Genomic DNA, 24,723 nt, shown 5'->3' with positions numbered 1-24,723 from the left:
AGCATAAGACTGCCCATCAATTTTTGTGCATGTCCCATGTCCTCGAACAACCGTTCCCAAAATTCCACGCAATCCCATTAATAGAGATCTTGAAGGACAATGGTTATAACTTATTCCACCTCTAACATGTCCAAGGGTTACACCCCATCAAATAGGCGGAAAATGCGCATGTCTCCAAAGTCTGGAATCAAAATAACGCTGTGGAACTACGTCCACCTTGGGGTATCTTTGACCATTGTGGGATCTAACAACATATACAAAGTTAGTGTATCAAGCGGTCCAACCGTCAAAGTGGTCAAACATTCAGTCTAAGACCGAGAAGTTCCAAACTTCTCATCTCTCTTATGTACAATTCTGAGGTTGCCTCATGCATCAATATCATTTGGCCATCATGAGAGAGTGTGATGAATCAAAATAACGCTGTGGAACTACGTCCACCTTGGGGTATCTTTGACCATTGTGGGATCTAACAACATATACAAAGTTAGTGTATCAAGCGGTCCAACCGTCAAAGTGGTCAAACATTCAGTCTAAGACCGAGAAGTTCCAAACTTCTCATCTCTCTTATGTACAATTCTGAGGTTGCCTCATGCATCAATATCATTTGGCCATCATGAGAGAGTGTGATGAATCATAAAACTTGTCACCCTACGAGTAACATCCCAATGCTTAGACAACTAAGAAAGTCCTTTATCTTGTTGTCACCCAAAGACGAGCAGTTCTCCTCACAATTACCAGAGGTTAATTATGCCAAAGCATAGAGTGTCCTAGAAAAGAAACCCGCGGAGCCTCGAGAGGTCCTATAGGGGAATACACTGTGGCTTCCCATACCATTAGAGCACACCCCACATAAAACCTCCGTTAAGCATGATCGTAGATGGACCTCCGTTAAGCATGATATTTGAGGTAAAGTTCATACTTTTTGTATTCTTGTCTTTGCTTGTTTTGTTTTAGTGAATTAGTAATTTAAAGTTTCTTTTGTCTTTGCTAATTAGTCATTCAAAATTTGTTTAGCTTGTTTGTTAGAAATTATTTTGTTGTGGTTCAATAAAGAATTTGTGTGTGCATGTGGGTGTGTGTGATAATTGATCTAGTTATGTATTTGTCTAGTTTTGCAAGTTATTATTATTTCTTCTTGAGTGTCTATGGTCTATATTAAGCTTTCTTATTTTTGATTTGTTTGTTTTTAGTGATTCTCTTCTTTCTTTTAAAATTATTCATAAGTTCAGATTCATCTTGCCTTATGATGGTATATACGATCATAGGTGGAATGACCAACTTTCCTCCCTACAACCTAGCCTTGAAGCAACCAATTCCTAGCTGAACACCAAGGTCAAACCCTAGGTCAATTGGAGGGTCAGTCTAATCCATGCAAAGTGAAGGATGAAAGATACTACCATGTTCACACCTGAATCCTTCTCCTTGGCTTCTGTAGTCAGCTCTATTGGCTGTCTATGAGCCATCCGGAAACCTTGGCCTAGGCATGTTGTATTATGCCCATTACTACAAGACTGCCTAACTTGACACTCTGTCTTGGTTTATGCCAATTTTCGACAAGCCTGCGTGTCTCCTGCCACCTAGTGGCTATTTGGCTAACATGAAGGGTTCATGGTAAAACTAGGTATGATCTCTTCACCGTTTTAAAATGTAATATCCACTCATGTGGAAGAGTAAGAGCATGCAGCAAATTAGATTTCACCACTGTTCGGCAAAGACCTCGAAAAATTAATTAGGGGTTTTACAAAAAAAGCACTTGAAAATAAGCGTCACAACTAGGTTTTGTGAAGTCAAGACCATTGAGCCATTCCTAGACAAACCAATGTGTGCGAATTTAGGTTGCATCCCACTTAGCAAAAGCCTCTTGACACCAGTTGACAACCCTATGGTCATCGATTGGTGAAGGCATGGAGCACCCAACAACCTTGGACCGAACATTATCCTCCCTTTGGGCATCTTGGATAACGCGTTCGTGTTTATCTTCTAGCCTTATTGTTGGTGCCGAGTAAAATCCTAGCCATCTCGATGGCTTCACTTGTTCAAAGTCATCAGCGTGACCAACTCCTCGTTATTGCCAGAGCACTTGCACGGAATTACAATCCAGTGATGGTGACTCCATATATCTCTGGTGCACATGAAGCGTGCATGCTAACTTTGAGAAAAGTAGTGATAGAACGGTGATGGGTTACGGGCTGGAAACAAGTGAAAGGCCAGAGAAAGGATTTGAGGGTGGATGAGAGGGTTGAAGCGAAGTTTGCAGCTTTCGGAGATCAAGAGCTTCGAAGTGGTGTACGTAGATCTTGCTCTAATACCAATGTAAGGTCTCCACAAACCATGCCTAAGGATTATTTGATCTAGAACTGAAACCCTAAGGATGTTTAATAGACCTGACATCGTATGCATCACACGACCGTGATAGATTGTGGCTAGCGACTCACCACCCAACTATAGGTTCAGTGCTTCAAACCACCCCAAGGCCTAAGGATTGCCTTGAGTCTGCATGGTACTGATGACCCCAACCTAGCATCCCATACCACTAGGCGGAACAACCCACCTTGTAGCTCCATGGCCATGAGGTCTTGCACCCCCCTAGTAGCCCTCCTGTCTACTGCGTGGATACCACGTGGATAGCTCAGTAACTCATAATGTTACATGTGGAAGCTCTGAGAGTCTTCTTTCAGCCCTAAACACCATCTAGAACATGCTGATGCAAAAACGCAGACAGAAGGGAGAGTAGAGAGAGAGAGAGAGAGCTGGAAATTCAATATTTCATATGGTACAAAAAGGTACATAATCCCCTGCAGCCATGGGCTGCCTTCTGGAAAGGTAGACAAACCCGAACCCTAGTCCTATGTCTAGACCCAACTCAAAAGGAGTTGAATGAATGAAACAATGAGCACAAAAGCCTTGTATAGGCTTGAGAACACCTCATGGACTGGCCGACTGCTGGTCGGCCAGCTCCTGGACAAATAAATCTCATAAATGCTGTAGCCGACAGGAATATTCCTTGGCCGACAGCCCCTGTGTCCTTCCACAAGATGCTCCATAGTTTATGCTCCAAAAATCTGGTTTTGTTCTGATCTTTTCTTCTTTATCTTGTTGCCTCCTTAGAGTTAGCCTCTGAGAAAAGCATGTATGTGCACATGACACCCCCCTCTGCTAAACTTGATGATGGGATTCCAATCTGCTTCTTGGATGACTGTCATCATCCCATTCTATTCCTGGAGTCCCTTTGTCATCCTTCCTACTCTGGCAACCTTTTCACTGAATGCTCGGCTCGGTCTCCAAATCCACTCTAACTTTGAATAAGATCTATGCATCTGTTCCATCCCGTCCCCATTCCGTTCCTGCCCTGTCTTTGAACATCGTCTTGGTCTTCATTCATGAGAAATGAGTTTGGCACTCTCACTCCACCCCTTGGAGGATCATCCTCCCTTGGAACCGTTGCCCGGAAGCCTTTCCTGGCTCACAGGATTGCCATCCCCCTTTGGGCTTTATGGAACACCACCAACCAACCTCCTGGGAGCTCTTTCTTGTCTTCTGTTCCTTGCCTTGGGCCTCATACTTGTGCACTTTCCTGTACCTTGGACTTGTACACCTTCATATAGCCTTGCTGAGCTTGATGCTCTGATACCAATGTTACATGCGGAAGCTCTGAGAGTCTTCTTTCAGCCCTAAACACCATCTAGAACATGCTGATGCAAAAATACAGACAGAAGGGAGAGTAGAGAGAGAGAGAGAGAGCTGGAAATTCAGTATTTCATATGGTACAAAAAGGTACATAATCCCTTGCAGCCATGGGCTGCCTTCTGGAAAAGGTTGACAAACCGTATCCCTAGTCCTATGTCTAGACCTAACTCAAAAGGAGTGGAATGAATGAAACAATGAGCATATAAGCCTTATATAGGCTTGAGAACACCTCATGGACTGGCCGACTGTCGGTTGGCCAGCTCCTTGACAAATAAATCTCATAAATGCTGTAGCCGACAGGAATATTCTCTGGCCGACAGCCACTGTGTCCTTCCACAAGATGCTCCACAGTTTATGCTCCAAAAATCTGGTTTTGTTATGATCTTTTCTTCTTTATCTTGTTGCTTCCTTAGAGTTAGCCTCTGAGAAAAGCATGTACATGTGTGTGCACATGACACATAAGTGCCCCCAAGGTCACTTATATAGCAATAACCTAGCTATTATTGTCCCCATTATTAGCCCTAGGCTATTAATTATAAGTTGTTAGTTAATCTAGACCTCATCTTGCTAGCGTCCTTAGCCCATGTGTGAACCTTCCAGGTCCCCTCACCCTAGCTAAGCCTTAACCCTAATCCTAATCCTTAGCTAGTACACGTCCCTAGCCCTGTCAAGATGTAACACTAGGATTGGTTGGTTGGTGTGCTTGCCATGAATGTAGCCTACAGGCGCCGAGATTGCTACTGTTGCATTTGAAGCTATGCTGGGAGTAGGGTTGCTGTTGTGCACTCAACAAAAGGGGAGCTTCTGTGTTGATGATGCTTTTGTTGTCTTGCCCATTCAAAAGCTTGCTTGTAAGTACACAAGCTGCCTTGGGACAGAGAAGATGCACGAAGCTTGCCCAACAACTTCTCTCAAACCCTAGCACACAGGGACACGTGTTCTACACCATCAGTGTAAGCAAAGAAATAAAGCAAATCGGCTCACCTACCACGAGAGAGAGAGAGAGAGAGAGAGAGAGAGAGAGAGAAGAAGAAGAAGAAGAAGAAGAATGTATTATCGTCCTCTGGGAGGAGAGAGAGAGAGAGAGAGAGAGAGAGAGAGAGAGAGAGTTATATTAAATGTCTTCAAAAGACCCAATGGGTCTATGAGACCAAAAGTGATACAATAATGTCCATGTAATCTCATCATGGTACAAAAGAAAACAAGGACAAGAGCCATGAGCTGGGAATGTCAAATCCGAGCCATATGATACAAAATGGGATCATCATCATCATACAGCCTATGGAGCTAACCCCTCTGTAGGAGGAGGGGGCCATCAAGGATATCAAGCATGTGGGTAGTCTGTAGAAGGCTTTGCAGATCTACTGGGTGTGCGAATGTGGCTTTTTGCCAAGATCTCCTAAAGGTGGGGCTGATATTTGTGTTGTTGGCGAGTTCCAGGGAGTTTGGATGTCGGGCTCGCTCTATAGTGTCTAGAGTCACACCAGAGTGGGGTTTGGCTTTGGTTAGGTACTCAAAAATGTGTGGCTTGATGAGGCTGTGGTTATGTCATCCATGGCTGGCGTGGCGTCCTCTTGTGGTTGCAAGAATTGAGTGATGGTTTCCTTGGGGCCGGGGTGGATGTCTCCCACGAGATTAATCAGTGAGTCTCTGTGGTGATGAAGCTCTAGTAGGAAGAGGCCCAGGCACTGTTGATCTGGAGAATCCATAATCCTGGATAAGGGTCCGAATCTCTCAAGAGACAGTGGAACCTCCTTTGAATCTCATAATACACGGTGCACCTGCATATAAAGTGCTCCTCTGACTCGACCTACCTCTGACATATATAGTGCATATCCTCTCCTCACGAGGTATCCGCATGGCTCTCCTTGTTTCTATCCTTAGGTGGTGTGATGACACCTGCAACTGGCCCACTGCAATCTGCATGGCATGTGACATGTATATGTCAAGATATTTGGCCCTTAGTATGAAACCATCCTCTGTAATCCTCATGAAAGTATCCATGTAGTACTCCCATTTGTGTGAGAGTGGCTCATGTGTTGTGATCCTGGTATCCTGTATGTATAGTCCCAATAAATCATATCTGATCACTTGGTTCTTGTCAGTCTGAGACAACCTAATGAATGGGAGTCCGGGTCATACTAGAGTGGCGGGAGGTGATCCAGCCTGAGTTTGTGCCTCATGAACCAGTGCATACTCGGCTATACCATGACTTGTGCACATCTGCTGCTAGCTGTTGGGAGGACTGTAGGGCGAGCCTTGGGAGTCTCCAGGGGGCCATGACATTGATCCTGTGAATGTATGTGACTGTCTGGAAGAGTGCCTCTACTACCATGGGTGCTGTAGCAAACTTTGCCTGGAGAATATCACGTGGGGCTGATGTTTTTCTGTGTATCATATGGGCCTCTCCATCTTTTGGCCATTTACCACTTTGAGATCAGGTGCCTAAAAGGGTGCTCCATACATCAATGCAGGAGTGACCAAGGTGTCAAATAGTCACATTTTGGTCCTCAGCTCCTGGAAATGAGCCTGGAAGCACTGCCTCTCCATAAGAGCAAGAGAAGCGTACCCTTGCATCCGTCTAGGCTCTGTAGCATGGCTCATCGAGAAGACTGGTCCGATAAAAGTGACTCCCAAGTACACATATGAGTGCGATCCGCCCATGTAGGTGAAACTCAGTCCAGATGTGAAAAGAGGGGATGTGTTGAAGACCATAACCTTGGTTTTCCCAAGGTTTACTGTGAGATCCGGCTGTGCATAGAAGTCCTGTAATGTGTCAAGATGCCTCTGGAGAGCCTATGGAGAATCTGCAATAAGCACAATGTCATCACCATAAAGTAGTATGGAAACAAGGATACCTGCTAGTGATATGCTTCCCACTCTCTTTGGCCTCTACATCAACAAGATTTTGGCCTTCATTGAGAGAGAGAGAGAGAGAGAGAGAGAGAGAGAGGAGCTGTAAGCGGTAGTCGTTAGCTTAACGAGCAAGAGCAGCATTCTCAGTGCAGCAGCAACATTCAACAAAAAAGAGAGGCGGTGGAATCAGCAACAACACCGTCGATGAAGAAATGGTGCAGGCTACTGAGTATCCTCCGGCAGCCCATGTGAAGAGCACTCCAAAGAATGGCTGACAAAACTCCACCATCCATACTCCAGCTAGCCACTAATGTATGGACTTAGATGGATCACAATACCTGATTACACCAGCTCCAATGCATGTCGAAGGAAGAACATACCAAATCTGTATCCATTGTCTAGACCACCATCTCCCTGTTGAACGTACTCCAAGTATTACATCCACTGAAACATTGACGAAAAAACTCCGGGTGTTGTTAGTAGAGTCTCCAAGAAATGTGTGTCATGAACCTTCTACCGTTCACCAACAAGGTTCTTGTATGTTTGATATGGTTTCAAGATTTTCTATCTCCTTTTTTGTGTAAGGACAAAACCCCACTTTCATCCCACTACAATGAAAAATACTTCTTATAGCTTTATACTTCAAGATTTTCTATCTCCTTTTTTTGATCTACCCAATGCAAGCGTTAGGTGAGAAGAGTCCTCTTGTACTAGCTGAGAAATTGAAGCAACCATCATTGAAGACAAAGATTCTCCACCTAGTGTACCACTGTGAAGATTCTCCCTCAGAGACCGTGTTGGAAACTTCCTCTGTTCATGCCTGTGGCCTGATGCAATGCAGCACCCTTGGTGTGTGCTCAACACTAGAAAACTTTGAGACACACACACACACATGCATCTCCTTCACACATTCTATGGTTTTGAAGAAGCCTGCTCCTCCAAGTGGAGAATATCCTCCTAACCAAGATCTAGCAAAACTGCCTCCTGTAGAGAACACTCTAGATCTAAACTCCAGCCACCCGTGAAACACCGCATATGGACCACCATATGCATGCCGATGAAGGGATGAAAACTCGTCTTTTGGCATGACCTCTAGTGGTGAAGACACATCCACTGACATGTCTTGTTGTGGTGCCATCTGTGTAGAAATCACCTCTGTTGCTACTGTCAACTCCTTTGATAGCTGTGAAGAATCCTCTTGGGAAGCCTACTTCTTAGTCACTATCATGTGACATAAATCTTGCAGTAGAGCCTCGAGCTCCTCAAATTCCTCACCAAATGACAGGTTGATGTCACTCCCCCACTAGAAGGGGCCTTACATTTAGTGGTCAAAAGTTAAAACCATGAGGCAAGGTGTGTTGGGTAGGAAAGCACACTCTAGGCCTAACCAAGCAGCCAACCCACGCAAGTGATTAAGAGGACCCAAATAGTGACCTTTCCCAACCCCAACTTGTGCACTCCTAGGAACTAGGGCTCTACCCTAACTAAGCAGCCAATGTACATTGTTGATGAAAATAAAAAAATTGACAATTCCCTAGGTGCTGATACCAATTGTAGAACACTTGTGCCTATGTGTTAGGGTTTGAGAGAAGAGTGAAGTGGAATCAACACACATCACACACAGGAGTCCTAAAACTTTTGTTCTGCATTATGTAGAAGAAAGTGTTACAACTGGAATTTAAGTACAAGAGATGACTGAGAACGAATACATCAATTTACAGCTCATGCTCTTGCGAAGATCTCCTTGGCCAGCCATGCCACACAGAGAAGCGCTCTGTAGATGTGTAGTGTAGATGCCTAACAGAGAGAATGCAGATGGATATGCACGTATATATATGTTCCTTCTATGCTGGTCGGCCACCTTCATTAATGTCGGCCTGTTATAGTTGCTCATACGTGTGGGTCACCCATGACCCTGCCCGACCGTACGCACCTGGATCGCCATCTTTGCTGTATGTCACAGGTGGATATTCAGGTGACCTGTTTGCGTTGAAGACAGCTGCTCCGATACCAATGAGCTTGTTGGCCTCTGTTGCACTCTTGTTAGGGACACCTTCCTCTCTTCTTGATTTCTTAAGATTTGCAATGGAGTAGCTCTTTCTCTAAGCTACTGCTGACTAATCACACTAATTGCTTCACTAAGCTCTCTAATGAAAGAATCATTTGCTTAACCAAGCTCCACTCTTCTCTAATTAGGGTAACCAACTTGAATTTGTGCAAACTAGGGTGGATCATAATTCCATGATTGAAAGCTCATTAAGAGAGGATTAAGTAAAGTGCACCTGAGCAGCAAGTACTAATAATCATAATGAAAATACTAAAACACACACCATTAAATCTCATTGAATTTGAGGCTCTTCAATAGCCAAGAGAATTACATAAAAAGATGCCAAATACATCCCTCAATCTTCTTCTTGAATATCTTTATCAAATTCCTAAATCCTTGTTCACCCATGTGACAACCCATATGTCCATTAACATTATCCAAGATTACATCATCTCTTACATCAAGAAATCTCTGAACCTTTTCACCCTCTTTACATTCACTTCTCTCCAAATAACCTTAGAACCAAAGAAGCATACAAATAAACATTAAATTGGATGAACCCTTGCCATCCCAAACATTTAAGGACCATGCTTCCCCTCAACCACAACACCACATTTCTTAACATGTGCCTGCGTCCAAAAACTGTCGACTGACAAGGGCAAACTAATCAACATCTGACTGCAGTGCACACCCCTCCTCCCCCCCCTCCCCCCCCAAACCACCAACCCATGCTACACGCACCTGTCTTTTGCCAGCATGTGCCTTCAATTCCCCAATCACATGTTACTCAAATTTGGATATCCTCTCTGCTTGATAGCCTTCCTTCAAGGTGGGAAATGATGTGTACTTTGCAGTTTCCAAGAGAGTTGGGAGAAAGAGCTTACCAAATCAAAACCTTGGCTTTTGAGGGCTTTACACAGAAGTAATGGACGCAGGTAGCTCAAATACATGGAAGTCCTGTGTGTGTGTGTGGGGGGGTGATATCATGTTTTTTTCTTTTTGGTTTGTTTGGGTGAGTTCTTGTATATCAAGCTCTGATTATCTTCTTTCTGCTATAACACAGATTTTGGCTGGGTGGGTTTTTTAAGGTAAGGGGTGCTTGGATCTGCTCTGTAGGCTTCTTTGTTTGAAGTGCACCAAACTGATTTTCTTGCTTGCAGATCGGAAATGATGCTGCTCAATTTGTTGGGCCAGTCTTCTTGAATCTGCTTCTTGAGGTAAGTCATATTCTTGATCATCTTGCTACTGTAGATATCCGTGTATACCTCAGAGTGTTTTTTAGAGTGATTGTGAGTTCAGTCACACAGCTCATGATAGGTGCTCCGTACAAAAAGAGAATGAAAAACAATGGTGGTCCAAAAGCATTGTTATCCATGGCATGAAAGATTAAGAGCATGAGACCCCCTTGTAGTGGGTGGTCTTGGTTCAAAAACTTTTAGCATGAGTTTTTTGTATACTTGACTCAATGTATATGTTGTGAGTAGAGTGGGCAAGAAGGTTGTGGACTGTAAATTAAGAGCAAGAGTTTGACAAATGTTCAGTGGAACAGAAGAGGCAAATGTTGGGTACGACTGTTTTTAGGGGACATGCTTGTGTATAGAGGGGAGGCTCTGCGCGTGCATGTGCACCATTGTGTTTACAGGTCATGCTACTCGTCAGGTCACACCAACGCTGTTGAGTGAACAGAGGAAGGTCTCTTTGTGCATGTGTGTGCACGCGCTTGCATGTGTGCCATGGTGTTTACAGGCCATGCTGCCTTTCAGGTCACACCAACATTGCTGAAGCTGCACAAGGCCGGTCCAGTGAACTCAATTGATAGTTTCCCTATTGCTTCCCACTGTGGCTTACTTCGCCTAATTGTAGCTCACATCTGTTTGCTCTGCCCAACCTCCCTAGCCCCCCTCCCGCCTAGCCCTTTGGCAAAAGGGCAATGACTGCATGTGAGGGTTGTCAGGGCCTTCAGAAACGTGTGAACAGTGTGGGTTTAGAGGGAGTTTTGGAAGTTCGGATTCTCAAATGGGAGGTACAGTACACTTGTAGAAATGTACATACATACATGCATGCATGCATTCATACAACCATACATGCAACATACATACAACCACACACACACACACACACACACACACACACACATGCACATACAATACGTATGTATTTACGTATGTGTGTTTATGTGCGCTTTGTAATGGAAAAATCACGGGTTCTCCCTATGCTACTGCTCTCATTCAAGACTGGAAAGCTTTGTTACATGACCTGCATTGGTCGCGGGCCGCCCCCCCAAACCAGGGAAACCCTTTGACTTTGGACTTGGAGAGCATTCATTGGAGTAGGGTGTTTGAAGTGCCTCTTGCATTATCCTAGCCAAGGAAGGCCTTTAACCTTTCTGTGCTTGGAATTCGCCGATGTTATTGATCAGCATGGTATGGTTTTTTTTGTTTCCTCAAGCAGTCAGACATTGTCATTTGGGATTGCATCATAGGTTGATTTGGAGGGTCATTATGGAGATGATGCAACCATTGCAGCCAGTGCTTGCGCTTCAAGAAGAAGGCTGATTTAGAGACTGGCTTTTTGACAGGCAGCTCCCTAGATATACACCTCTTCCTATTCATTAGCTCACAGTTTCCATGGCGTACAACCTCCTTGTGCACACCACCGCCTCCCCCCCCCCCCCCCCCTCCCCATGTTGGCCCCCCGTGTTGGATTCATGAGCATGTGAATCTTCTATGGAGGATGTCTAAATCCTTGCCTTGGTGGAAAGCGGCATTGGGACGGCGGATATGGAAGAGCAAACTTCCCTTGAAGCAACAATTGTTTCTCTGGAGATGTATTATGGGTGTTTTTTTGGTGGAGATTCTTTTGGCACGTAGACACATTGCTTCAGTCTCATGTAGGCAATGCTCTCACCCACGTGAGACAGTGCCCCCATCTTTCGTGGTATTGCTTCCACTCTTGACCCTCCTTGGACAGATTGCTAGGGCACCTAGGAGCATGATTTCTAGGAAGACTTTTTGGGAGGCGTTTTGGCTTTTTGGTCGACTCTCTCCACCATTGCCAGCTTATGCAGTCTTTCTGGATTGGATGAGATTTTGGGCATTCTAGACTATCTACCATGTCCGGAATTAGCTGCTTTTTTCTAGTGCACACCACAACAGTAGAGTATCAAGGAGAAGTGCGTTTTAGTATTCATGGTGTGCAACATAGATAGCCAACCTTAAGCCTTGGGCATCCATTTCCTTGTGTAAAAAAATTCACAATTTTTGAAACCCTCCAAACCCCACCCAAATCCAGGAAAATTTGCTTTGTTTTTCCTCAAATTAACCTTATTTTTCCTCACAAAAATCAAAGATTTGAAGGAGAAGGTTGAAGCTTGTGTTGAGATTTCAAGCTCAACACGAGCTAACACTTATGATATGCCTAGGTGACCGTTTCCACCACTTACATCGCTGGCGTGTTTGGTAAGATGCTGACATGTTAGATCTTTGCCAGTGATTCTACGGCTGGACTACACCAGCTACTAGTCTACCATTGAGTTATGGCATACTTATCTTGCCAGCTCACTCACTTAGCGTGTTTACATTATGGACCGCATATACATAGTACTTTAGTACTTATGTTGTATTTCCCTTATCTTTTGGAAGAATCCTTTTGTTGAGAAGAAGAAGAACAATTTTCAACCTCTCATCTTGTGTGTTCTCTTCTAGGGTTTGTGTGAGTGTGTGTGTGCTTGCAAGAGCTCAATCTCTCTTCCTCCTTGCATCTTTTCAGCTTGCAAGTGTAGATGAGATGTATCCTGATAGTTCATTGGTTCCCATTGTTCTTATGTTTGACTTGTACTAAAGTTTTGCCTCTACCATTAGACTCATGATGAAGGGTAATCCAAATGGCTTGCCATTTGATGGGTTGGTTTCAGTGCTCTTGCAAGAAGAGCAATCAAGGCAAACACAGATCTTTTATGTGTATTAGGGATCATGCATTTGTTGCCAATCAAAAAGACAAAGTTCAGAGGGTGACTAAAGCAGAAGACTGATCTAGCTCAATCCTTTGGCAAGGATGTGGAGGATGTTGATTTGTGGTGCTGATTGGAGATTGCTTGGGCTGTTCGGGATTTGGAGATCGGGTAGAAGGCGGCCATCACCATTGGACAGCCACCTTGCATACTATTTGCAGCCTCTTCTTCATTTTTTTTCCCACCCACCCTCCCTTCACAAGACCTTGTGAACCCTTGAGATGGCAGAATTGTTTGAGATGGTTGAGAAGCACGTGAAGATCCCTACTCTCCCCACATTCTCGGTGAATCGACAGTTGGACGGAAAAAACTATGGCATATGGAAGGTAATGATGGAGTTTGCTTGGAGTCTTATGACTTGGCTAATTTCATTGTGTGGTTGGTGTTTCACGGCCGGAGTTGGAGGACGGGGAGCTTTTACCCTCTACTTGGAAAGAACGGGAGGCTCGGACACAGTTGTGGGATCGTGTCAATGTCCGTGTGCATTCTTTCATCTTCCTTAATTGCACACCACAGGTGATTAATCATATAAAGCATATGACGATGGCCAGAGGAATTTGGCAGCATTTGGCTTATTTGTATAATAGGGTATCACCCATGAAGCGGATCTCCTTGGAAGTGCAGATGCGGGTGATGAATTTTGTTAAGTCTTCGACGATGTGGGAGCACATCAACATGTTGCAGGCTCTTCAGCATGAGGTTCTTCAGGCTAGGAAGGAGATATCTTCAGAGGACATGGCCATCACGTTGTTGTCTCATTTTCCCTCACAGTACGCAGCATTTTACTCCTCTTTGATCACCAGCGGCGGCAGGCTCAACACCATCACATGGGAGGAGCTTGTGCTTATGGTCTTGGACTAGAAAGAGCGTACGAACCCTCCACAGGGCGGAGGTTCTGAGGCCTTGACTGGCCAACGGTCGAAAGGCCGTAACAACAACAACAATAAGGGCAAAGGGAAGTCTTCATCGGAGAAGTCTTCTGAGAAGAAACTTGATTCAGACCGTGAGAAACTGAAGGCCGAGCGGATCTGTAACAATTGTGGCAAGAAAGACCATTATTGGTGAAAATGTCCTAAGCGGATTACCTCGAAGAGTGCTGATTCTTCAGCTTCAACTGCAAAGACTCCAGCCTTTGTGCACTTGGAGATTTGGAGATTTTGGACACAGAAGCCTCATCTTCTTCGAGCGAGGAGGCTATTGGTTTTCCCGCCAGGGATACTCAGGAGTGGATTCTCGATAGTGGTGCTTCCAAGCACATGACCCCTTCCCGAGAGTTTTTACAGGATCTTAAACGGTAGCCAGGTTGCATTTTCATTCGCGACAATTCCACTATACCGATTCATGGTGAGGGTAGGATGGAGATTATTCCCGATGGCAAAGGGGGGAAGCATTCCTCTCGTGTTCTTTACGTCCCAGCACTTGGTTTTCATCTATTGTCAATTCATGAGGTTTGCAAGACTGGCTTCCTGGTGGAGTTTGACGAGCATTCTGTTGCTCTACGAGACAGAGAAACAGGCTAGGTTGTATGGGAAGGCGGAGTGGAGAACGGTATCTACAAACTCTCGGCACTCTCCTCTCTGACAGGCACCCAGATTAGTGACTTGTGGCACTTCCGTTTTGGCCACGTGAATGTGAATGCGCTGCGGCGGGCTTTCCAGGACCAGATGGTGGATGGCTTGACAGATGTTGGCAGCAGTCATGGACGTTGTAGTTCTTGCATCTGTGGTAAGCAACACATGGAATCTTTTCCGAAGTAGGCTTCTAGGCGGGGTTTGAAATCTTTGGAGTTAGTACACATTGACTTGTGTGGACCTATGCAGACCCCATCCTTGGGAGGTTCTTTGTACTTTATGCTGCTTGTTGATGATTGTAGCAGATTCACATGGGTTTATTTCCTTTCCTAGAAGGACCAAGCTTTTGCTTGGTTCAAGGAGTGGCATGTTATGGTGGAGAAAGAGTCTAGATTGCAGACAAAGACTCTTCGGGCTGACAAAGGAGGAGAGTTCTCTTCTAATGCGTTAAAGCGGTTTTGTACGGAACATGGCATCAAGCGGGAGCTGGCCAATACACGTTCGCCTTTAGAGAATGGAGTGGTTGAGCGAAAGAACCCAACTGTGGTGGAGATGGCGAGGACAATGTTGGAGCATCGTGATCTTCCTCGTCCACTTTGGGGAGAGGGTGGCTACTGCTGTCCATATCCTCAACCGATCTCCGACGACTTCAGTACCAAAGATGACTCCATTTGAGGCTTATTTTGGTAGGAAACCAGATGTCTCCTATTTCCGTGTGTTTGGGAGTGATGCCTATGTTCACATTCCAAAGAAGCAAAGGGGGAAGCTTGACTCGAAGTCCCATAAGCTTTTATTTGTGGGATATAACTCTCATTTCAAAGGATATAGGTTGTATGACCCGGAGTGGAACGAGGTTGTTGTCAGCAGAGATGTTGTCTTTGATGAGCATGTTCCAGCTTCCACTATTGATGAGCCGCCACTTCTTGGAGACCCAGATGAGTTTGAGGACGATTCCCAGTCTATTGTTCTAGCTAGACAGCCTCAGTCAGTTGTTGATGTTGAGCCTGTGGCTGGAGATGAGCCCCAAGAGCAGCAGGAGGCTCCGTGTTTTGTTCGAGTACCAAGGTGGTTGTTAGACACCCTTCGGGAGTCGGGTGTCACGGAGCTTCCCTCCGAGTGGACCATAGAGGACGGACCTCGAAGATCGCATGGAGTTCGTGACAAAAGCCATTCAACTGGATGCCATCGAGAAGAGTAAAACTTGGGAGTTGGTTTCGAGGCCGTAAAACGGTCAGTCATTGGTGTCAAGTGGGTCACTAAGACCAATTATACGTTTGATGGGTCGGTGGACAAGCAAAAAGCGAGACTTGTGGCTAAGGGTTATGCGCAGCGGCTTGGCATCGACTATGAGGATACATTTGCACCGACAGTGAGGATGACCACGATTCGGACCGTTCTTGGCCTTGCCTCTTCTCAGCGGTGGCCCGTATATCAGATGGATGTAAAATCTGCGTTCCTTAATAGTGACTTGTAGGAGGAGGTGTATGTTGAGCACCCTCCAGGTTTTGAGGTTCCAGGATCAAAGGGGATGGTTTACAGGTTGTGGAATTTCTTGTATGGTCTTAAGCAGGCTCTCAAGGCTTGGAATCAGAAGATTGATTCCTTCTTTCTACGGATTGGATTTCAGAGATCAGTTGCAAATCCTAACTTGTATCTCTTTCGGGAATGCGGTTTGGTCACACTGATTATTCTTTATGTGGATGATCTCATTCTCACTGGGGTCATGTGGAGCACATAGCAGTGACGAAGGCTGCCTTGTCAAAGGAGTTTGAGATGACCGACTTATGCTTACTCCACTTCTTCTTGGGATTGGAGATTTGGCAGACCTAGAGGGGGTTCTTTGTCTCTCAGCAGCTGTATGTTTATGAGTTGCTTGAGGCCTTTGGGATGGAGAACTGCAAGCGTATCATGTCACCGATGGACCCGAACACGAAGCTTACAGTGAATGATCCTTGTGAGCAGGTTGATGCCTCTCTGTATTGGAAGCTCGTTGGTTCATTGATTTGGTTGCTGAACACCAGATTGGACTTGAGCTTTTTCGTGGGGCTGTTGAGCTCATCCATGCAGACACCTTTGAAGACTCATTTGGACACAGGATTACGGATCTTGTGGTATCTGCAGGGTACGAAGGAACTCTTCTACGACATTGGAGGGGAAACGAAGGACCGAGTCTAACTCCAAGGGTTGAGTGACTCAGATTGGGGAGGAGATCTAGACACGAGGAGATTTGCATCAAGCTACGGATTTACCCTCAGCTCGGGAGCTATTTCATGGAGCGGCAAGAGGCAACCACTATTGCCTTGTCGTCTACAGAGGCAGAGTATTGGGCTACTTGTGGTGCTGCTTGCGAGGTTGTGTGGTTGCGGAGGTTGCTTGGTGAGATTGGGTTTCCACAGAAGGAACCCACGGTCATCCAATGCGATAACCAGAGCTGTATCGCTATTGCGCAGAACCCGGTCTTCCATGCCCGGACCAAGCACATAGAGGTACAATATCACTTTGTTCGTGAGAAGATTTTGGCTGGTGACATCTTGCTTGTTTATTGTTCAACGGAGGACAATGTGGCGGATCTCTTCATGAAGTCTCTACCTCAGGCTATGCTCCGGCAGCACTCCAGCTCACTAGGGTTGGTTCCACATCTAGGAGCTGAGAGGGGGTGTTAGTAGTCGTCTACTGTCTGTATAGTATACCAGAGCCTCTGTTGTGGGTGTGTCCGCTCATTTTAGGTGTTCCTCTATTTCTCCTCACTTTCCATAGTATTTTCCTATTTTTGCTGGGTGTGGGAGGATTGTTTTTTGGCTATCGGCTATATCTACTGCTGGTTGACTTATTTGGTGCTACTCGACCTGACTTATAGTGTTGGCGGACTGAGGGTTTTCTAGCCAACTGTGTTTTTCCCTGGTCGTGAGTATCTCTGACTGCTGTTGGCCTGTTTTGGGCTGGCCGACCAGCAGCCTGGGGCCATATATATTGGCCCTGGCCCCCCACACTTGTCTTGTATCATTTCTGGGATTTTCTAGTGTATATAGCGAGTTTATACAGCTTCTCTCTCCCTCTCTTATCTGCGTTTTGCTCTCTACAGTAGTTGTCTTCATTTCCGCTGTGCATTCTGACACACACATGCTATGACAGATGGGAGCTATGGCATGCTCGCGTCGGTCACTTGGAACTTTGGCATTTTGTTGCATCTTAAAAGGCAAGATAATGGTGTTTGAGTTGTCGCAGCTTGAGGCTCCCGTTAAGACATGTATGCGAGAGATGCATTTTGGGCAAAACAAAATGCAACATACATCATTTCCAAAGGATGGATCATTAAGGGCTGTCTAGAACTTATAGCTCATACACTGTGATGCATGTGGTCCCATGAGGACACCATCTATTGGGAGATATCTCTATGTTGTCCTTTTATTGATGACTACTCCAGGTACACGTGGATGTATCCATTAAAGGAGAAGTCAGAGGTTTTTATGTGCTTCAGACACTGTTTCAATGGCTGAAAATGTGTTTGCATGTAAAGTTGGCCCTCTATGTACAGATAGAGGGAGGGGTGTATGTGTCGAAGGAATTTCATTCATATATGGCTGAAAGAGGCATAAAGCATCAATGTATAGTTCCCTACACACCTCCGAAAAATGGTGTGGCTGAGAGGAAAAATAGGTTTCTCATGGAGATGGTGTTAGAAGTCATCTCCTGTCTAGATTTATACACCAGGGCCTTTGTTGTGGGTGTGCCCGCCCTTATTAGGTGTTTTATCATTTTTCCTCACTCCCCGCATTTTTCTCCTATTTTTTCCCATTTTTCTGAGGCTTGGGAGGGTTGCCAGAGGATGCCAGGAGCACTCCAGTGCTGGCCGACTGTATGTTCATCAGTCGTGGGCTACTGGGCTGCTGGCCGACTGGATTTCATCAGTCGTGGACATTCATGTGCTGGCCGACTGCATTTATGCAGTCGTGGGACCTTTTCATCAGTCGTGGGCACTCTTTCTGTTGGCCGACTGCCCTCTATGGGATGTATATATAGGACCCCAGCCCCCATACCTTATTTGTATCATTTCTCGGGATCTTCTTGTGTATATAGAGCAGAGTTACACGCCTACATCTCTCTCTCTCTTGTGCTGTTTTTCTGCCTGCGTTTTTGCTCGTGTTCCCAGATTTGGTCATCATCTCCGCTGCGTATTCTGACATGGTATCAGAGCCTAGGCTCTAGATAGGTCTTGGGATTTGTGTGAGCAAGAGGGGGACTGTTTTGTGGCTGATTGGTGGACTGTTTGGACTGTTCGGGAAGAGGAGAAGCAAGAGGAAGGCGGGCTGATTTGCTGGACAGCCACTTGCAGGTTTTAGTTCTTCTTTGTTTCCACCCACCCACCCTTTTCAGAGGACATCCCCGCAATGGCAGATCTGTTTGAGATGGCCGAGAGACATGTGAAGATCCCGACACTCCCCACGTTCCCGGTGGACCGTCAGTTGGACGGGAGCAACTACGGCATATGGAAGGTGATGATGGAATCCGTTCTGGAGTCTTACGACCTCGCCGATTTCGTCGTTGTTGGTGTTCCACGACCAGAAGTAGAGGAAGGGGAGTTACCGTCGATCCGAAAGGACCGGGAGGCCCAGACACAGATGTGGGATCGTGTCAACGCCAGGGTCCGTTCGTTTATTTTCCTCAACTGCACACCACAGGTAATCAATCATGTCAAGCACATGATGCTGGCCAGAGGTATATGGCAGCATTTGGCCTCACTTTACAACAGGGTATCGCCCATGAAGAGGATTTCCTTGGAAGTACAGATGCGGGTTATGAGCCCTGCTAAGTCGTCGACGATGCGGGAGCATATTAACAAGCTGCAAGCTCTTCAGCAGGAAGTTCTTCAGGCTGGGAAGGAGATATCGTCAGAGGACATGGCCATAACGTTGCTGTCACACTTGTCCTCTTCATACTCAGCATTTTACTCGTCGTTGATTACCAGTGGCAGGCTCAGCACCATCACGTGGGAGGAGCTTGTGCCCATGGTCCTGGACCAAGAGGAACGATTCACGAACCCTCCTCAGGGTGGAGGTTCGGAGGCCTTTACTGGCCAACGGTCGAAAGGCCGTAACTCGGGCAAAGGGAAGGCTTCATCGGAGAAGTCTTCTGAGAAGAAGTCCGACGCTGACCACGAGAAGCTGAAGGCAGAGAGGACCTGTAATGATTGTGGCGAGAAAGGCCACTACTGGAGGCAATGTCCCAAGCGGAAGACCGAGAAGGGTGAAGACTCCTCAGCAGCAATCATGAAGACTCCGGCTTTTGTGCACCTGGAGGTGATGGACACCGATGCTTCATTTTTTTCAAGCAGGGAGGAGATTGGAGGACTCTCCGCAACGGATACTCGGGAGTGGATTCTCGATAGTGGTGCTTCCAAGCACATGACTCCTTCCCGTTCCGGTTTACAGGATCTCTGCAGGCTTTCTGCTCATATTCTTACTGGGGATACGTCCACTATCCCAGTTCACAGTGAGGGCAGGATGGAGATAGTTCCCGATGGCAGGGGGGGGAAGCATTCCTCCCAGGTGTTGTATGTTCCGGCACTTGGTTTTCATCTGTTCTCAGTGCATCAGGTTTGCAAGACTGGCGTACGGGTGGAGTTTGATGAGCATTTTGTTGCTCTCCGGGACAAAGCAACAGGCCAAGTGGTTTGGGAAGGCGGAGTGGAGAATGGAGTTTACAGGCTTTCAGCACTCTCTCTCCCAGGTCCTCAGGATTGTGATGAGTGGCAGTCTGGTAATGGCTACTCAAGTGTGGATACGCTGCAGGTGAGGGCTTTCCGAGACCAGGTGGTGGATAGCCTGCCAGTAGATGGCAGCAGTTGGCAGGAACTTTCCAGTACTGATGTTGGTAGTTCTTGTGTTCGTGAGTCAGAGGAAGCTGAACAGGTCACTTATGCTCTGATGTCTCGTAGTGTTCGGGACATAGAACTTCTAGTTGTTGAGGATGTTCTTTCCACGGGGACCTTTCGGAAAGCCAGGCAGGTGGCAGGTGCTTACTTGCAGAAGGAGGTGGTTTCTCGAGGCTTTGTGGTTCCGGATTCAGAGGGGGTGGTTGATAGGTTTCAGAAGGCCTTGCGTGGTCTTCAGAAGGCTTCCAGGACTTGTTTGTGCACCGTAACAGGTGTTGATCCTTGTGAGCAGTGTGATGTCTCTTTGACTCAGAAGCTGTATGGTTCATTGATTTGGTTGATGGACACCAGATTGGACGGGAGCTTCCTGATGAGGCGGTTGAGCTCATGGTTGCGGATGACTCTTTGGGAGGCAGGATTGCGTTTCGTGTGGTTTCTGCGGCATGCGAAGGATCATGGACTCTTGTACACAGGAGGGGGATTGTTGGATGGAGTTCGAGTCCACGGTTGGAGTGACTCGGTTTGGGGACGAGATCCGGACACGAGGGGGATCTACTTCAAGCCCAGGAGCAGTTTTACGGAGCAGGAGGAGGTTACATTGCAGGTTTGGGCTTCCACTGGAGGAACCCATGGTCATCCAGAGGCACTTTGTTCGTGAACGGATCGTTGCTGAAGACATCTTGCTAGAGTTCTGTTCGACGGAGGACAGTACGGTGGACCTCTTCACGAAGTCGCTCTCTCAGGATCTGCTCAGGCGGCACCCCAGCTCCCAGTGGTTGGTTTCACAGCTAGGAGCTGAGAGGGGGTGTTAGAAGTCATCTCCTGTCTAGATTTATACACCAGGGCCTTTGTTGTGGGTGTGCCCGCCCTTATCAGGTGTTTTATCATTTTTCCTCACTCCCCGCATTTTTCCCCTATTTTTTTTCCATTTTTCTGAGGCTTGGGAGGGTTGCCAGAGGATGCCAGGAGCACTCCAGTGCTGGCCGACTGTATGTTCATCAGTCGTGGGCTACTGGGCTGCTGGCCGACTGGATTTCATCAGTCGTGGGCATTCATGTGCTGGCCGACTGCATTTATGCAGTCGTGGGATGTAAACCGGCCTCTGATAGAAAGCAAAGGGCGGTGAAACAAACACTCGCACATAAAACACTTCAACACCATTGAGGACCTAGAAAAGGAAAACAAACAGGGGGAGCTAGAGTGCTCCTGCAAAAAGTACACGGACACCGATTGGCCCCAAATCGCAGTGGCGCCCCTTGCGGTATTTCTTTAATTGATTATAAGAGCTTTGATTACAATATAAGGCTAGTAATTTAGCCGTCCCAGTAGAACTCCTGAAGCCTGCAAAGAACCTGCATCTGGCTTCTTGTCCACACGGCATCCACAAACAAGTCCAGCCATTGTTCATATCAAAAGATCCTTCACATTGAGTCTGCATACAGAAGCTTTCTCCCATGATCAAGGCTGCCACATCCATCCATAGCCTCTCACACTATGAACAGCATCACACCCTGACCATCCAGTGCTTCTGCATCACAACACAGACTCCCAAACTGTCTCTCAAAAGAGTACTCGCATCACAGCACAGCATACCATACAGTCCTCGACACACCTGTACAAACCCTCTCTACCTTCCAAGGGTACTATCCATCTCTGTCATGGATTCCCTGACCCCTGTCTTGTCAGTAGCAAGGCTGTACCAAACATGTGTCCACTCCTGTACCTTCTGCCTGCATGTGACCTATCTCTTGGAGAAACCCAAAAACATGTTTCTTCGAGAAAACCTACGACCTGTTTCCACATGAAACCCTTAGGCCTGTTTCCCTTTGAAACATCTGGCAACATAGAGATGCCCATAACTGTAGTTCCCACTGTTCCTTTCTAGCAAGAGAAAACAATCTGCTCCATGAACACGCAGCCATGCGAGCTTGCTTCACTCCCATGCCAAGAAACATAACCACATGACCTGTACTTGCAGCCAAAAACCCAAGCACATGGCTGAATTTGCGACCAAACAAAAACAGCCCATAAACTGTCCCAAAACAGTCCTGAATCAAAGCATAGAAAGGCTGAAAGTTCCATCTGATGAACGCCATCGACATGATGTCTATGTTCATGAAAAACCAGCCCCTCCTTTCTGTAGAAACATGGCGTCCTCCAAAAAGCACACACATGGCCTAGCTTTCTATGCGCCGCCTGTATCCTGGTGATGCGCCGCCTGCAACAGTACTCAACCTGCAGCCACCTGTACGAAAAAGTGTGCAGTTGCCACCTGAATTCAGCTGTCGTACAGCCTCCGTACTGGACTGTACCTGCTGTCCGTACAGGCCTGTAGTTACTGTTCCAGCCGCCAGCCCAAGACCTGCACAGCAGGTGCCAGAATCTGCACAACCAAATCTGCAACATGGACAGTACCTGCAGACAGCCGCCTGGCCTGCCACGTGGACTGTACCTGCACAGCAGCCGTACACTGCCACGTGGACTGTACCTGCAGTCCAGCCCTTCCATGCGCAGCCATGCATCTTCTCTTTCCAAAGAGCTCATACGTGGGTATGCTGCAGTCGACTCTTAGCCAGATAGAGAGAAAGCCCACGTGCTGTTCATCCCCATGCTTCCTGGCAGCCCACCTCTTCCAAAAAGCACACCACCCCCACAAGAGTTAGGCGCCTCCTGCTTTTTCTGCCCAGAAAGCACACGTGGCCCCAAATATAGCATAAGGGCCACGTTTTTTTAATGAAGGGCTTAATAAATGATTTTAAAGGTTTTTAAACCTTCAAAGCTAAAATTCCTTTGTCCCCTTTCACACATGGGGTTATCCACACATGGGCTTCCATCTTCACTCCCACCTGATGCCATTTCACACTGTCCACCATGTCCCCGTGCACATCTGCATCTTGTCCAGAGAAAAACACAGGGTCGTGACATACCCCCCTCTTGAAAAATGGCAAGCGTCCTCGATTGCACTCAATGGCACAGTAAAGCATCTTATGAGCAAAGACACCCATATGGCAAAAACAATGGCCTTCCAATGCATCTGGATGATAGAACAATCATCCTGCACAATAAGCCACACTATCCTGTTGCTTGTTCCTTCAAAACCTACAGCAAAAGTCTAAAACCAAATGGAAACACGTTAACTGTGTTAGCCAAAAACAAAACCATGCATCATTCTACATATGACACACATATGCATGACACACACATGCATTCGCAAACAATATGCTCCTCAAAATGCTCTACCTACTCCAAAGTAACAGTCTAAGGGCTGCTCGCAAGCCTTACGCCCATGGGCATCCCGCAGGACCCACGAGTGATGGTAAAACATGAGCATATGCAAGCACTCAATGCATCCAAACACTACATCTACCAAGTACTTTCCCACATATGTCTCATGGCCATCCCGCAGGAGTCACACCCATGAACATAATAAAGCACTTGATGTATCATACCAACATACATGCAGCACATGACACAATGCAGAGTATTTCCCAATGTATTCTCAATGATACCAGGATCCAATGGCACCAGAATACAAAAATACCTCTACCTCAAAAAGTGTATGCATACATGCACAAATAGAGTTTGATCCATATTTCCATGAACCAAACCAACTCTAGGACTGCTCGCAAGACTTATGTCCTCCATAGAGTTATCCATAGTTGCAGTTAGAGTTCCAGATGCGCGCGACTGTGAACCATACTCAACCATCATCTCATGTGTCTAGAACACAATATCATAGAAGTCCCATAAGCAGATGTACTGTCAGCCTCAGTACCTTCGGGTGAATACAAAGATGTCACCAAGCGACTCCTAGATAACAAATGAGCCTGTCTGTAACAACAAGGGAGCGGAGGTGCTACCCCCCTCTTGAGCATCAGGCAATGCTCCAGACCCATGCTCTGCTGAACCTGAATGAGCCGTAACAAGAGTCGACTCCAACTCAAAGGCATCAAGATAAAGCTGCAACTCCTGAGGTGAATCTTCTAAGTCACCCTCCTCCATCCACTTCGCATCCATCAGTGAACCTCCTCCATCCACTTCGTATCCATCAGTGAACAGCTCTTGAACTTCACAGGATAGCGACGGGAAACTTTATCCTGTACCTAATGTGCCAGTATATGCTCAGGAATAAGAACCTCGTCAAGTTCCTCCACTTCCATCTGAGCCTCATCTGATACATCCTCAGGCACCCAAAACCTGCTTGCACTCCACCCAAGTGATAAGCACAAGTCCTCGATGAAGCATAGTAGATCACCACTGCTAAACATAGAAAGAAACTGTCTTCCGAACCCATGAAGCCTCTATGAAGATACCACCGGTGACAAATTGTCGAAAGCCATAGCCTTCAACGCATCTCCTGCACCATAACACTTCAACTGCTTCTTGTTCCTGGCCGACTACTTCTTGTTCTTGGTGTCTTTTCTCCTGAACTTCATCTTCAGCTCTTGCTCTTCACCTCATATAGGCAAAGACACAAAATCCTGTACTGTGTCCTGCACTTCCTTTTCACTTTCCTCATGTTGAAGCTTTTGATGTGACAACCACGGGCTCGCCTCCTTGAGAAAGTCGACGATGTGTCCCGGCAAACGGAACCTTGTAAACCGGCCTCTGATAGAAAGCAAAGGGCGGTGAAACAAACACTCGCACATAAAACACTTCAACACCATTGAGGACCTAGAAA

The 24,723-nt window shown here is 46.4% G+C and overlaps 1 protein-coding gene across 4 annotated transcripts in view; it reads left to right on the top strand.

Moving 5' to 3' along the window:
* Nucleotides 1-24,723, top strand: part of LOC147620808 (ABC transporter C family member 2-like) — a 72,603-nt gene that overhangs the window by 23,864 nt on the left and 24,016 nt on the right. For all 4 annotated transcript variants that reach the window (XM_086825078.1, XM_086825076.1, XM_086825077.1 and 1 more), the window contains 3 exons: nt 9,445-9,525; nt 9,654-9,678; nt 9,751-9,807. In XM_086825078.1, coding sequence (XP_086681204.1) covers nt 9,445-9,525; nt 9,654-9,678; nt 9,751-9,807 — 163 coding nt within the window. The remainder of the gene's footprint in view (nt 1-9,444; nt 9,526-9,653; nt 9,679-9,750; nt 9,808-24,723) is intronic.

Source organism: Cibotium barometz, chromosome 31 (genome assembly GCF_041138505.1).
Source record: "Cibotium barometz isolate CiBa-2024 chromosome 31, ASM4113850v1, whole genome shotgun sequence".
Classification (NCBI taxonomy): Eukaryota; Viridiplantae; Streptophyta; class Polypodiopsida; order Cyatheales; family Cibotiaceae; genus Cibotium; species Cibotium barometz.
Note: the sequence above shows the minus strand (reverse complement) of the source record. Positions and strands in the feature narration are given on the sequence as shown.